The sequence below is a fragment of the Salvelinus namaycush genome, chromosome 3 (assembly GCF_016432855.1).
Source record: "Salvelinus namaycush isolate Seneca chromosome 3, SaNama_1.0, whole genome shotgun sequence".
NCBI classification, from domain to species: domain Eukaryota; kingdom Metazoa; phylum Chordata; class Actinopteri; order Salmoniformes; family Salmonidae; genus Salvelinus; species Salvelinus namaycush.
In genome coordinates, this window is record NC_052309.1 from 61,763,273 (window position 1) to 61,779,988 (window position 16,716).

The window sequence follows — 16,716 nt, forward strand, 5'->3', positions numbered from 1 at the left end:
TCAACTAACCCAGGTTTAAATGTGACATTTACATTTAAGTCATTTAGCAGACGCTCTTATCCAGAGCGACTTACAAGTACATACATTCATACTTTTTTTTGTACTGGCCCCCCGTGGGAATCGAACCCACAACCCTGGCGTTGCAAGCGCCATGCTCTACCAACTGAGCCACACGGGGCCAGTTGGCAAAGCCTGATTACTCATAAACTGTAACCAGGTCTACCCCTGCACAGCAGGGCCGTAGCTACATATGAGGACACTGAGGTCCGGACCTCTCTGATGTTTTTGAATTAAATAAAATAAATACTTTTTTGGGGCGGGGGGAACTCAGTCGGGGTCTCAACTTGCTGTTGAGAGTTTGAATAGTAGAATACACAAGATGCAATTTTGTTGTCAAGGTGGGACGCTAGCGGAACTGGTACCAGAGAGGTTAATCGGCCGATTTAAAAACATTTTTTATTTCTAATAATGACAATTACAACAATACTGAATGAACACTTATTTTAGCTTAATATAATACATCAATAATATCAATTTAGCCTCAAATAAATAATGAAACATGTTCAATTTGGTTTAAATAATGCAAAAACAAAGTGTTGGAGAAGAAAGTAAAAGTGCAATATGTGCCATGTAAAAAAGCTAACGTTTAAGTTCCTTGCTCAGAACATGAGAACATATGAAAGCTGGTGGTTCCTTTTAGGTTGTAGTTATTATAGGAATTATAGAACTATTTCTCTCTATACGATCAGTATTTCATATACCTTTGACTATTGGATGTTCTTATAGGCACTTTAGTATTGCCAGTGTAACAGTATAGCTTCCGTCCCTCTCCTCGCTCCTACCTGGGCTCGAACCAGGAACACATCGACAAAAGCCACCCTCGAAGCAGCGTTACCCATGCAGAGCAAGGGGAACAACCACTCCAAGTCTCAGAGCGAGTGACGTTTGAAATGCTATTAGCACGCACCCCGCTAACTAGCTAGCCATTTCACATCGGTTACACCAGCCTAATCTCGGGAGTTGATAGGCTTAAAGTCATAAACAGCGCAATGCTTGAAGAATTGCGAAGAGCTGCTGGCAACGCATGAAAGTGCTGTTTGAATGAATGCTTACGAGCCTGCTGCTGCCTACCATCGCTCAGTTAGACTGCTCTATCAAATATCAAATCATAGACTTAATTATAACATAATAACACACAGAAATACGAGCCTTTGGTCATTAATATGGTCGAATCCGGAAACTATCAATTCGAAAACAAAACGTTTATTCTTTCAGTGAAATACGGAACCGTTCCGTATTTTATCTAACGGGTGGCATCCCTAAGTCTAAATATTGCTGTTACATTGCACAACCTTCAATGTTATGTCATAATTATGTACAATTCTGGCAAATTAATTACGGCCTTTGTTAGGAATAAATGGACTTCACACAGTTCGCAATGAGCCAGGCGGCCCAAACTGCTGCATATACCCTGACTGCTTGCACGGAACGCAAGAGAAGTGACACAATTTCCCTAGTTATAAGAAATTCATGTTAGCAGGCAATATTAACTAAATATGCAGGTTTAAAAATATATACTTGTGTATTGATTTTAAAGAAAGGCATTGATGTTTATGGTTAGGTACATTCGTGCAACGACAGTGCTTTTTTAGCAAATGCGCTCGTTAAATCATCACCCGTTTGTCGAAGTAGGCTGCGATTCGATGAGAAATTAACAGGCACCGCAACAATTATATGCAACGCAGGACACGCTAGATAAACTAGTAATATCATCAACCATGTGTAGTTAACTAGTGATTATGTTAAGATTGATTGTTTTTTATAAGATAAGTTTAATGCTAGCTCGCAACTTACCTTGGCTTCTTGCTGCCCTCGCGTAACAGGTAGTCAGCCTGCCACGCAGGCTACTCGTGGAGTGCAATGTAAGGCAGGTGGTTAGAGCGTTGGACTAGTAACCGGAAGGTTGCAAAAACGAATCCCCGAGCTGACAAGGTAAAAATCTGTAGTTCTGCCCCTAAACAAGGCAGTTAACCCACCGTTCCTAGGCCGTCATTGAAAATAAGAATGTGTTCTTAACTGACTTGCCTAGTTAAATAAAGGTGTAAAAAAAATATATATATATATATATATTTAAAAAGTCGGCAAATCGGTGTCCAAAAATACCGATTACCGATTGTTATGAAAACTTGAAATCGGCCCTAATTAATCGGCCATTCCGATTAATTGGTCGACCTCTAGTACATACCCCAACCAGAAGCCATGGATTACAGGCCGCTTTCAAGGATCAGGACTCTGACCCGCAAGCATATAAGAAATCCCGCTATGCCCTCCGATGAACCATCAAACAGGCAAAGCGTCAATACAGGACTAAGATCGAATTGTACTACACCGGCGCCGATGCTCGTTGGATGTGGCAGGGCCTGCAAACTATTACAGTCAAGGGAAGTTCAAAGGGAAGCACAGCCGAGAGCTGCCCAGTGACACGAACCTACCAGACGAGCTAAATAACTACTATGCTCGCTTCGAGGAAAGTAACACTGAAACATGCATGAGAGCATCAGCTGTTCCGGACGACTGTGTGATCACGCTCTCCGCAGCCAATGTGAGTAAGACATTTAAACAGGTCAACATTCACAAGGCCGCAGGGCCAGACGGATTATCAGGACGTGTACTCCGAGCATGCGCTGACCAACTGGCAAGTGTCTTCACTGACATTTTCAACCTCTCCCTGTCTGAGTCTGTAATACCAACATGTTTCAAGCAGACCACCATAGTCCCTGTGCCAAAGAACACTAACGTAACCTGCCTAAATGACTACCGACCTGTAGCACTCACGTCTGTAGCCATGAAATGCTTTTAAAGGCTGGTCATGACTCACATCAACACCATTATCCCAGAAACCTTTGCATACTGCACCAACAGATCCACAGATGATGCAATCTCTATTGCACTCCACACTGCCCTTTCACACCTGGACAAAAGGAACACCTATGTGAGAATGCTATTCATTGACTACAGCTCAGCATTCAACACCATAGTGCCCTCAAAGCTCATCACTAAACTAAGGACCCTGGGACTAAACACCTCCCTCTGCAACTGGATCCTGGAATTCCTGACGGGCCGCCCCCAGGTGGTAAGGGTAGGTAACAACACATCCGCCATGCTGATCCTTAACACAGGGGCCCCTCAGGGGTGCGTGCTCAGCCCCCTCCTGTACTCCCTGTTCACTCATGACTGCATGGCCAGGCACGACTCCAACACCATCATTAAATTTGCTGATGACACAACAGTGGTAGGCCCGATCACCGACAACGATGTGACAGCCTATTCGGAGGAGTTCAGATACCTGACCATGTGGTGCAAGGACAACAACTTCCCCCTCAACGTGATCAAGACAAAGGAGATGATTGTGGACTACAGGAAAAGGAGGACCGAGCATGCCCCCATTCTCATTGACAGGGCTGTAGTGGAGCAGGTTGAGAGCTTCAAGTTCCTTGGCGTCCACATCACCAATAAACTAACATGGTACAAGCACACCAAGACAGTTGTGAAGAGGGCACGACAAAACCTATTCCCGCTCAGGAGACTGAAAAGATTTGGCATGGGTCCTCAGATCCTCAAAAGGTTTTAGAACTGCACCATCGAGAGAATCCTGACGGGTTGCATCACTGCCTGGTATGGCAACCGCTCTGCCTACGATCTCAGAGGGAGCTTCAATAGATTTATTTTTTCTTTCCCCTAATTGTCATCTGACCCTTTTTGTTGAAGATTTAGGCACTACAGAGGAAGGCCCTAAAAATTGTCAAAGATGCTAGCCACCCTAGTCATAGACTGTTCTCTCTGCTACCGCACGGCAAGCGGTACCGTGGGGCCAAATCTAGGTCCAAGAGGCTTCTAAATAGCTTCTACCCCCAAGCCATAAGACTCCTGAACAGCTAATCAAATGGCTACCCAGAATATTTGCATTGCCCCTCTCTGTTATTATCTATGCATAGTCACTATAATAAATTTACCTACACGTACATATTACCTCAATTACCTCAACACCAGTGCCCCCCGCACATTGACTCTGTACCGGTACCGCCTGTTAACAGCCCCGCTATTGTTATTTACTGCTGCTCTTTAATCATTTGTTATTCTTATCTCTTACTTTTTTTTAGGTATTTTCTTAAAACAGCATTGTTGGTTAATGGCTTGTAAGTAAGCATTTCACTGTAAGGTCTACACCAGTTTAATTCGGCGCATGTGACAAATAAAATTTGACTTGATTTGATTGGAGTGGCAGCTAGTCTTAAACCTTAAATGGTTGAGTAAAAGGCATTTGCCATGTCCTTTTGGTCAGTTTTGCCCTGTAGTTGCTGACAATTTGGAAGCCTTTCTTAAGGTCTCTAGAAGTGCAAGTGATATAAAACACTAGTGATGGGAAACCGATGCTTTCTGAAGGCTTCGTTGCTTTCACCAAAATGTACAGAAAAACAGAGCTTCATTATCTGTTCACAATGCACATTAGTGACATCTGCTGGTTAGTAATAAATAGCAGCGCATGATGGCTTCAGTAGCCTATAATCAGTTGGAATACCAGCTTCGCATCTTACATCATGCTTCCTTTTTTTGCGTTCAAGTTTACTCTTTTTCAAAAACAGAATCTATGGCATTATTTAGAATGCTTAAAACAGAAGCGTATACTATACCAAAGAAATTATAATATTTCAACTGTGCAGAAAGTGTTGTTTCACATAAAACCATTTTCAAAATAGTGTGCCTTCAACAGGATTCTACTTCATACCCTCACGTCACTGAATGTTCTCTACTCTACCAGCTTAGCTACCGGTCAGGTGAAACTTTTTGTACAAAATCCTAACTATATTTGTAAGAACGTGTCCAATACAGTTCGGTGTTTGAAAGGAGCTTGGAATCGAAGAAAGCACCGGAACCACAGAGAAATCAGTGGGATTTTGTAACACATGATTTGAAAAAGCACGTGATCAAATGAAGCTTTGGATGTCATTGATGATGTACTCCTCATGAAGTGATACACGCATCGGCGTGCATGTTGAATTGGGTCCCACACACCAGATGCGATCAGGACACTCAGGTTGAAATATCAAAACAAACTCTGAATCAATTATATGTATTGGGGCCAGGTCAAAACGCATTAAACATTTATGGCAATTTAGCTAGCTAGCTTGCTGTTGCTAGCTAATTTGACCTGGGATATAAACATTGGGTTGTTATTTTGCCTTAAATGTTACATCAGTTCATCTTTCAATCACCCACGTGGGTTTATGCTCCTATAAAACCAATGAGGAGATGGGAGAGGCAGGACTTGCAGTGCGTTGAGCGTCAGTAATAGAACCAAGTTCTATTTTAGCGCCTGGCCACGCAGAAGCTCGCTGACGTGCGCGAGCAGTGTGGGTGCAATGATTGAATAGCATGTACGTGTACATTTATTTTGCGACGCGTCCGGTCAGCATGTTAGATGCTCAGCAATTTCAACACATGCCTCGGAGCTCAGCTATCAAACGTAACATCCCTATAAAACACCAAATATTAATGAATATGCTGTGATAAGTAAATACTTTAGGGGACAGCGGGGTAAGTTGAGCCATTTTTTACATTCACCATCACTCCGTCAAGGGAAATATAGTGTTCTTTCTAACAAAGATATCTACATATATTTCAGGATGTTGTGTATCCCCGTAAATAATCAGAATTCATGATAACATTACAATTTTGAAAACATAGCTAGTCCCCCCAAAAATGGTCTCTTGGCACAACTTATGAGGTAAGGTGAGCTGCGGGACAGGATAAGTTAAGCCGCCTAAAGATGTCAGTAGTGAATGAAATTGCCACTACCTTTTAAAAACCATGTCTATCCATATTTCCAAAACACAATTCACAATCACTTTTCGACTTTTAATAATTTTAAGCATCTTTTAACACCTAACAAACACTTTTAACATAGGCCAGGCCCTGTTGTTGACTCATATCACAGCAATAATGCCTTGCATTACGCCTGGGAAGAAAACACTTCAATTTGCTCAACTTGCCATTGGCTCAACTTACCCGATGGGAAACATTTTGACTATATTAGCCCACACAGCTACAAGGATGCACTTTTATGCTAGGTTTAGGACCTAATAGTTAAGCTTATAGAGACTCCAACTGATGTATAGAACAATATTATAATTATCTACTTTGGTTTAGATTCAAGTATCATGATACCTCTTACACAACAAATGTATTTGACTTGGTGAAAGTCTGTTTTCTGGATATAACTTGCTTACCACTTTTTCCATTTGGTTTCTTCCTTCACAGACTTCCTCAGATGATGACTTCTTCCTAAATATTTGGTCAAATCTTGCACCAATCCCTTGTAATTACAGTAAAATACTGTGAAATACAAACCCTCACCTCAATAAATGTAATTCATTCATCCAATCATTCATTCCTTTCGATGATGGTAGCATTTACTTTTTTACAGTATAGGCCTAATACAGTCAATTTTACAGTAATGTACTGTGTCATTACACAGTACTTGCTATGATACTGTATTTATATTACAGTAGGTGTACTTTAATATTAAATACCTAATTTTAAATTCCACCGAGCTTCCTATAAATTACTGTCAAATTCATGATGACACCTTTAAAGTAAATGTATTGAAAATAAAGGCACATTGCCTATGTAACTAGACCCTTTAAACATTAAACTATTAAAACATTTCAACAATATTTGTTTTTTAAGCTATTGAATACAGACTTCTGGTGTAAAATTAGGTCTGAATCTTGGAGATTTATCCTTGGCTTGTGACAATTTTGAGAAATCTAATGAAACTTCTCTGAATCATACTTCACCTTAATAATGCATAATATGTGACTAATTTGTTAAGTACAACTTTAATTTATTTAAAGCCTGTAAAGCAGGCCTACATGTTTTTGTGACCGATGGGATTAAATTGAACCTTTGAGTGGGCAGGCGGGTATGTCTATAGAAATGTTGCGGTCTCTACTGCTCACCTTGTACATTTTCTCTGGAATGAAGTGGTGGTCTCGGAGCTGGTTAAGAAAGGTGTGTGGTTGCTCCATGCACGACATTTGTGTCCTACTACAGCGGAAAAACTGCAGTAACTGCTTATCTGTCAAAAAATCCAACGGGTCCATTGGCGCCGATCGCAAGTGCAGTTCACCTCTTCAATTCAGTTTTCTTTGTTGAAAAAATTGCTATATTTACCAGGTCACAGAATATTATTAACGGTTTAATAATTAATGATCAGGTTCATATTGGGTTGCACATACAGATTCAGAAATGAAAGTATGATTGTAGGCTATTTACATTTCAATACAGGCCCGGGGTGAATAGATTCATTCAGACGATAGACGCGCAAAAGCAATCGAGACGAAAATAGTCTACATTCCAGTTTAGACGATGGACGCAATCAAAACGTTTTCATCTGTAGGCCTACAACATGTTGTTATTGTTATTTTCGAAGATAAAATAGATCTCCCGCCAGCACGGAAGTCCACTTCAAATGACGTTTGAAAAGTGAAAGTGCTCATGTGACGGGCCTGTCCTGGTCGCGCTAGGCGAGACAACAAAAATTGCCGCCCCTTACGAGAATAGTCCCAAGTAAGCAAAGCTACGTTAAAAAGACCTCTACTATACGAATTTTCAAGACGTTGAAGTTAGGTTCAATTTAGGTTCTGAATGAAAGGTGAAAATATGTATTTTCCAGATGTTGAAATCAGGTTCATTTTCGGTTCTGAATGAAAGTTGAAAATATGTAATTTATAGACGTCTACGTTTGGGCCAAATCAAAGCTGGCCCAGACCAGACAAAATCTGAACCAAACCTATGAGTGGTCCAGAGTGGACCAACAAGCAACATCTGTGGATATGGAAATCGAGGCCGGTCCAGATGGCACCAAAAAAGACATTGGACAAGACCAAAAAAGACATCCAGAAGGCATCAGTGTCGGTCAGTGCTTACTGAGGTATAGTTTACAGTGTCGCCTGACATAGAATTTTAGGAATGCCCATCTATGTGGGAGGCCTACCATTTGTAAAACACAAAGCAAAGACTGCAGGTGCGGACAGGACCCCCCAAAAATATGTCAAAAAGACATTGGCCCGCGCTTACTGAGGTGTAGCCTACCATGTTGGCCCGCAATAGAATTTTATGAATGCCCATCGATATGGTAGACCCACCGGCATTGGCTTTATTAGTCCTGATTGGTTATTTAAGCTCTGAATATCAGCTTACCAACTTTATCCTTAGTTATCCTGAGCGTATATGCAATGTGTTGACAGTTTGGGAAATGCAGAAGTATTTTATTTTTCGCTACCATTAGCCTGGACAAATATATACAGATACAAACTTGAAACCACTGATGTATGGGATGAAACTCATGGACAGCAGTTGTGAGAAGCCTGGTTGTCCATTCCATATTGTAAATTTTACTTTGACCTGTCCTGTTTTCAGGATATGTTGTTTGTTAACATGTCAGCACATTTTGTATTTGATTGGGCGCCATTTAGGTTCGGCTATTTGATTGGAGAACCCTTATGTAAAAGGTTTCCATCTCATTACATTTTCATACATTTTATCTCCGGCCTGTAGGCTACAGCAAAGGCCACATACTCATTCTACCATATCTGCTACATGATTTATGTTACATGTTTTTTTTTACGGAATGTTGGTGGAGCAGGCTGGGAATGGACAAGATAAATATATAAAATAAATATTTTGCATCCCTGCCTTTTACAAAGAGGGCACTGCTTATCATAGTGCGGCATCAGCGCTCCCCTAAAAAGCCCATATGCCACTGGTCGAGAGAAATTGTCATTGTTTTTGGGCAGAATTATGTGAGGTTTTATGTGTTGTTGGAGTAGCATCTTGGTCAGTTAAGCACAGAAAATACCGCCCTTGTCAATCTGCCGCCATAGGCCATGAGAGGGTCGGCAGATTTCATGTGAACCACAAAACCGTCCCTCCCACAAACAGGGCATCACAATCTCACACTCAATTCGTGCAAATATGTACAAAAAAGTATTTCTTAATTCGTTTGAAAAGACACATTTTTGTGCGACTTAATTAGTAGGAAAATACACCCATTTTTATGCGACTTCATTCCTAAGAAAATACATTTTTGGGGGGCAAACATATTATTAGTTATTAGAGCAATGCATGATGGGCAATGGTGTTCTACGCTGCCTTTTTCTTGTGTACCACATGTATTTATATTAAAAATAAACGTGTTAACAACACAATATTGTTAATCAACTGGGTTGTCACTGAAATAATTATAATATAACAGTAGCCTTATGTTGTTTTTATTTTTATTTTATTGCTGCCAATACTGTTTTCTATGCTTGTTTTTTCTTAATACTTTGGGATACTGGTGCACTTGTGGTCAGAAAGGTCATTTTTGTGTGTGTAGGCAACAGTAGGTCTACACAATTTTCTTCATAATGCATTTAATACAAGGCTCCACTTATTCATGTACATTACACCATTTGTTTCATAATGCATTTTATACAAGGCTATGTCGAATTTTATTAGGTTTGCCAGATTGGAGAAAAAAATACTGTTTTATTTTTTTATTTTTAAATGTGTGGTATCGATGAAGGTATTTGATTGGGGATATATTTTTATGATGGGAAATTATAACACACACACACGCACACAAACACTTACATACATATACACACACTCACTTCGTTTGTTATAACCAACTCTCGACTTTTGTATTATTATAATTTTTTTTAAATATTTGTATCTAGTAGTCATGTATTCATTACCTTTAACTGGTTAAATGTTTGTAGTTTGCATGTTTCAGTACTAATTAACATGCTTATATTTAGCATTTTTATACATATTCTGCATTTCCACTGAAGAAAGCAATAATTAATCAACACACTACTGTAAATAAATGGACACTAGCTGTTATAAAATGGAAATAAATAGTGAGAAATGCTCAGTCTGAAGCCATTCGGCTGTGGGTTTCACAGTCCTACAATAATGACAAGTTATATCCCCTTAAAATGGTTTATTTACAACCTATGGGGTATAAGATGTTGGAAATATTGGCATAGGAGAGTCTGAAATGAAGTAAATACCCTAACCCTAAGCTATGTTCAATGTCAGCAGCAATTTCCAGTGGGAAATGCTCAGTCTGAAGCCATTCGGCTTTGTGTTTCACAGCCCTATAATATTGATAGACGTTATATCACCTTAAAAAGGGTTTATTTACAACCTCAGGGGTATAACATGTTGGTCAAAGGGGTGTAAGAGAGTTTGACATATAACCCCTAACTTGAGTTCAGTCTTCGCCAAAGAGAACCAAGAGGGGCCTAGCTTCATCCTTCATGACTGGGAAAGGCCTTGATTCTAGGCTGTAGAAAATCCTACAGCCATCTCATCAGATCAGAACAGGATTGATGGTTTGCTGGATTGCATCCTAAAAAAAGGATAGTTGTGTTTTGCTACATAACATACTTACATCAAGCGGCCATAGTTTACCCACCAGTCTTATAGTTGTTTGTTTGCAACCAGGCTGTGCCCTGCCTCCTAGAGTTTGTTTAGCAGATGAAGAAAGAAGCCAGACACACTCCAACTCAGTTTAAAGTGGGCAAAAGTAGTGACATTTGACATCCTCCAACATCTACATAAGTTGGTCAGATGTAAAGACTAATAACCTTGAAAACTTGCTAAAGCTTGTTAAATAATAGGCAGATGTATCTAACCAAGCCAACCCCATATGCATGTTCATTTGGCTGCAGATTCAGCCTCTCCAACTAATGTGGTATGTTTGTGTGTGTGTGTATATATTTCTGTCTTGTCCAGATAATAAAGTATTATAATTATAATTTTTTCTCCTTCTTCGCAACAGCTGCAGATATAAAGGACAAATTCTGCATCATAGGATTCATCAACAGCAGGCTTCCCAATGATTTCATTAAAGCTGAGATCTGCAAAAGGTGAAACAACTGTTCTATCGATTGTGCAATGATGTCCAGGGGGGGGGGGGGGGGGGGGGGGGGCGACGACATTGTTTCTTTGTTTAAAGTAATGTCTTTGTTGTTATAATACTTATTCAAATCCAACTCTTGAAGTACTCTAGGAATTTGAGAAGCATTGATTTAGATCATGTGATTACACTACTACTGTTAGCTACTGTAATAAGACGCCTTTGGGGGGAAAAAATGTTTCACACAAACCTCATTTGTTTGCTTTTCAGGAAGATGATAAAACGCACAATGAACTCAGAAGACACCCGCAGTGCAAGCACCAGTCCAAGCCCCAGTGGAGCAAGCACACAGTGGGTCAAGTCCCAATGGAGAGACAGAAGGAGAGTCCATCCCAGTGTGAATGATCAGGCAAAGGAGGTCTACGCCAAAATTATTTCTTGCCTACGAGAACCAGCACCCACAGAGTCTGATCCATCTGCAGTTTTTGGGCTGCTACAAAGGGGATGCTACCAAGACTAAGATAGATGGCCAAAAGTGGACATCTAGGAATTGCTGCTAAAGAATCTTTTTCAAGATTTAAGTAGTGTGAGAATTGAGAGAGCAGGATACTGAAATGTTGAATGATATATTTATTGATGTTTATGTATTATTTGTGCATACATTAATTATTAAATCAATTAACCTACAGTGCTGACTCAATAATAATATGGGGTTTTGATGACAAAACAGATGGCACTGTGATAGACTGCTTCCAATTTCTTGAGTAGAGTGTTGGAGGCTATTTTGTAAATTACATCACCAAAGTCGAGGATCGGTAGGATGGTCAGTTTTACGAGGGTATGTTTGGCAACATGAGTGAAGGATGCTTTGTTGCCAAATAGGAAGCCGATTCTAGATTTAATTTTGGATTGGAGATGCTTGATGTGAGTCTGGAAGGAGAGTTTACAGTCTAACCAGACACCTAGGTATTTGTAGTTGTCCACATATTCTAAGTCAGAACCAACCAGAGTAGTGATGCTGGACGGGCGGGCAGGTGCGGGCAGCAATCGGTTGAAGAGCATGCATTTAGTTTTACTTGCATTTAAGAGCAGTTGGAGGCCACGGAAGGACAGTTTTATGGCATTGAAGCTCGTCTGGAGGTTAGTTAACACAGTGTCCAAAGAAGGGCCAGAAGTATACAGAACGGTGTCGTCTGCGTAGAGGTGAATCAGAGAATCACCAGCAGCCAGAGCAAAATCATTGATGTATACAGAGAAGAGTCGGCCCGAGAATTGAACCCTGTGGCACCCCCATAGAGACTGCCAGAGGTCCGGACAACAGGCCCTCCGATTTGACACACTGAACTCTATCAGAGAAGTAGTTGGGGAACCAGGCAGGGCAATCATTTGAGAAACCAAGGCTGTTGAGTCTGCCAATAAGAATGTGGTGATTGACAGAGTCGAAGCCTTGGCCAGGTCGATGAATACAGCTGCACAGTATTGTCTCTTATCGATGGCTGTTATGATATCGTTTAGGACCTTGAGCGTGGCTGAGGTGCACCCATGACCAGCTCTGAAACCAGATTGCATAGCGGAGAAGGTATGGTGGGATTCGAAATGATCGGTAATCTGTTTGTTAACTTGGCTTTCGAAAACCTTAGAAAGGCAGGGTAGGATAGATATAGGTCTGTTGCAGTTTGGGTAGAGTGTCTCCCCCTTTGAAGAGGGGGATGACCGCGGCTGCTTTCCAATCTTTGGGAATCTCAGACGATACGAAATAGAGGTTAAACAGGCTAGTAATAGGGGTGGCAACAATTTCGGCAGATCATTTTAGAAAGAGAGGGTCCAGATTGTCTAGCCCGGCTGATTTGTAGGGGTCCAGATTTTGTAGCTCTTTCAGAACATCAGCTATCTGGATTTGGGTGAAGGAGAAATGGGGGAGGCTTGGGCGAGTTGCTGTGGGGGTTGCAGGGCTGTTGACCGGGGTAGGGGTAGCCAGGTGGAAAGCATGGCCAGTCGTAGAAAAGTGCTTATTGAAATTCTCAATTATAGTGGATTTATCGGTGGTGACGGTGTTTCCTAGCCTCAATGCAGTGGGCAGCTGGGAGGGGATGCTCTTATTCTCCATGGACTTTACAGTGTCCCAGAACTTTTTTGAGTTTGTGCTACAGGATGCAAATTTCTGCTTGAAAAAGCTAGCCTTAGCTTTCCTAACTGCCTGTGCATATTGGTTCCTAACCTCCCTGAAAAGTTGACAGTATGAGTCATAATACCCATAAAACCTAGCGGTGAAACGGAAATGGCTCCAATTGTTTTTCCACCATACATTTTTCCCATAGGGGATTTTAGAAACACTTAATAAGTTTATCCTGTCCTTTTGATAACCTTCTAAATCTCTCTAGGAGAAGGTGTCTTCTATCAATATATTTGCATGTATTTTCCTCCCCCAAAAATGAAATGCTAATGTGGCTATCATTAAGAACTACAAATGCCATGATGATCTGGATGTGACTGCCGAATCGAGGCAAAGGTAAGAATCTCTGGATTAACTATCTAATGTTAGCTAAATGTAGTTTTAAATTGACACAATACCTGTTAGCAAAGGTGTCAGCTAGAGATGACATGCAGGAGCGTGCAGGGATTTGTAGTTTTGCATAATGTCTACTTTGATGCTAATTGGCATTTTTGAATCAGAGAAAATAGAGACAAATATATTGATAAGTCACCTTGTCCGAGAGAGATTTACATGGTTATCAAAACGTCATGCCAGGTTAAGCCTACATGAAACACAAGCCTTATTTTAAGTGTTTCTAAAATCCCCAATGGAAAAAAAATGAATGGTGGAAAAACGATTCGACCCCTTTCCCTGTTTGACCGCTAGGTTTTATGGTTTTTTTGTGATACCTTCACTGTGGGGCTCTATAGCCTATGCTCCAAAATGCCACGTGGTTCAAGGAGAAAACTGACATTTTGCCAAGCCAGAGATGAGTGGCCAACAGCAGTGGAGGCATTAATTCTGCCCTAATGACAATTGCCAAATGTCATTAAACTTTTTGTTGTTTTTGTGTAACAGATGTCTCTTTCCTTTCACCACTTTTTGGAGGCTGTAAATATGTTGATAGTGGATGAACGTATAAAAACTAAACTAAAAAGAGGTAGGCCTACCAGTAGCAGTGCTTGGGTAAAATATAAACTAGTTCATATGCCTCGACACAGTGAGATAAAGGCCTAAGCCCGGGACAATAAGAAGACACAGTGGCAGAATAAACTCAACCACACATTTGTTTCATTACAAAATCGGAGAGCAGAATCTGTTCAGTGAAGTCCACAAAACATAATGCATGCAACAAACAAAATGTTTCGGACATTTTCGGACTACTAAACAACTATTGATTTAGAACCGCTGAGAGTTACCACAAGTTGCAAAGAAAACAGGAGCCGCTATATGCATGCTGTAAGGCAGTAGTTAACTTGATCTTTAAAAAATAGCATTGTATTTGTTCAAACACAATTCTCTCCTACCTAAGAACAGGTAGCAAACTGATTGGACTGCTGTTAGAGCCAGCAAAGGGTGCTTTACTATTTTTAGGTAGTTGAATAACTTTAGCTTCTTCCATGCCTGTGGACACACTCCTTTAACTAAAGACGTGGCAAATAGGGGTGGCAATACAGTCTGCTAGCATTCTCAATATCATTATTAATGAATAACAACCGTGCTTCCCCCTCTTCCACACTAACTTTACCAAATTCAAAACAGCAATCCTTCTCTTTCATTATTAATCTGACATACACAAATATCATGGTTCACTGGTCAATGTTGTCATTTCACTAATAAGTTTGTCCACTTTACTGGTGAAAGTCATTGAAATGATTGGCTATATCATTAGATTTTGTTATAAATTACCCATCAACTTCAATGAACGATGGAGATGAATTGGGTTTTCTGGCCATTAAATAATTTATTTGAACCATAAACATTTTCAATTCAGGGTGCTCTACCAGATAATGTGATATTACCAGGTTATGGCTACTTGGTGAGCACTAGCATTGTTCGCCTGCCTCACATCGCGGTGACTGAAATGGCTGGCGCCTACCCATCAAAAATGCAACATTTTCTGATCATGGTTATCAATATTATTTTCAGAAAAAAGGTGCAAAACGTCATCAAAATGCATGTCCCTATTTTATCCCAAAGATATGACACATTTAAACAGGCTGAAGGCATTTTTTTTAGCAAATAACATTTTAGTTTAGGATTTTTTTGTAATTTGATATGGGTCAACATCTGTTTGTTCGTAGGCATAAAATAGAGCGTATGGTGCACCTGTCCACTGAGTTGCAAACCAAGTGGATGGGTCTAGCTCATTGCTTAGCAGCTAATGGTGATTTGTAGATCTGACGAAGTTGCTATCTCAGATTGTGAGCCCAGCGAGTGTATTGAAAGAGGTATGCAGTACCTGCAGATGGCCACGGCGAGGAGCAAGAGAGCAAGTTTTTTTGCAGAAAAAACACTAACCCTTAACCCTAACCCAAGGTCTATCCCTTAAAACAGTTGCACCAACTTCAGCCATCGCCTGCATTGTGGAAGGATCTATATTCTATCATCATTAAGGTGTTCTTGTTTGACCATGCAAACGAGACCAAATACATGAATGTTATATGAGGCGCTCTCTCACTGATTAATTGTACAATGTAGACTTACACACACATTATTTCAGTTTGAGAGTGTGTGATAATATACTGAACATAAATATAAATGCAACATGTAAAGTGTTGGTTCCATGTTTCATGAGCTGAAATTAAAGATCCCAGAAATGTTACATATACACAAAAAGCTTATTTCTCTGAAATTGTGTGCACAACTTTCTTTACATCCCTGTTAGTGAGCATTTCTCCTTTGCCAAGACAATCCATCCACCTGACAGGTGTTGCATATCAAGAAGCTGATTAAACAGCATGATCATTACACAGGTGGACCTTGTCCTGGGAACAATAAAAGGCCACTCTAAAATGTGCAGTTTTGTCACAACACAATGCCACAAGTTCAGGGAGCGTGCATTTGCACGCTGACTGCAGGAATGTCCACCATAGCTGTTGCCAGAGAATTTGTTGATAATGGGATATGGAGAAGGGTGAGCCGGTCAAGGATCGATTCAGACAAGGTGGTAAATTGTATGACAAGCGACAGTTTAATTTAAGAGTAAAGATATCTGGTACAAGCGTATACGGACTCGTTCATTTAGCTCATAAGGAACCTCCAGAAAAAGCCCAGATAACAGAGTGCATAGACATTTTATACAGCACAGAAAGTAGGTTGAGTCTGGAAGTTCTGGTCCTCTGGTTGGTTCTGGACAGGGTGTTGTCTTCTCAGATTGGTCCTGATGAGCTGGGCGTCATCCTTCTGAGTCTTGCAGCAAAAGTTCTTTGTTACCAAATGTTCAGCTAAGCAGGAGATTTTGTGTGTGCATAGATGTTCTCGTTTTAATCAGTGTTTATGAAAGGTTTACGTCAGCCCTCTGTCCTTGGGTATGTGTGTGTCTTATTATCTCGTGAAATGCAGACCCAAGCACTCTTTTGATCAAGGCCTTTCCTGCCTTATCAGTGTTTATGAAAGGTCTGTGCCAGCCATCTGTCTCTGGGTGTGTGTGGGTCTCAGTATCTGCTTATGAATTTGTGAGAAACCCTGTTTTGAAAGAAGTTAGTTATAACAACGTAATAGCAATATGCTTGTGTTATTTTAAATGGTATTTATTACAAATCGAATGCTA

The 16,716-nt window shown here is 40.5% G+C and overlaps 1 protein-coding gene and 1 long non-coding RNA gene across 3 annotated transcripts in view; one reads left to right on the forward strand and one right to left on the reverse strand.

Moving 5' to 3' along the window:
• Positions 1 to 7,537, reverse strand: part of LOC120034413 (nuclear body protein SP140-like protein) — a 25,693-nt gene extending 18,156 nt beyond the window's left edge. For both annotated transcript variants that reach the window (XM_038980967.1, XM_038980958.1), the window contains exon 1: positions 7,020 to 7,537. In XM_038980967.1, the coding sequence (XP_038836895.1) occupies positions 7,020 to 7,163 (144 nt within the window). In that variant the 5' untranslated portion in view covers positions 7,164 to 7,537. The remainder of the gene's footprint in view (positions 1 to 7,019) is intronic.
• On the forward strand, positions 7,531 to 11,657 carry LOC120034441. Its single transcript, XR_005474037.1, has 3 exons — positions 7,531 to 7,993; positions 10,892 to 10,979; positions 11,240 to 11,657. It is a non-coding gene; the product is annotated as an uncharacterized LOC120034441 (long non-coding RNA).
• The last annotated feature ends 5,059 nt before the right edge of the window (positions 11,658 to 16,716 follow it).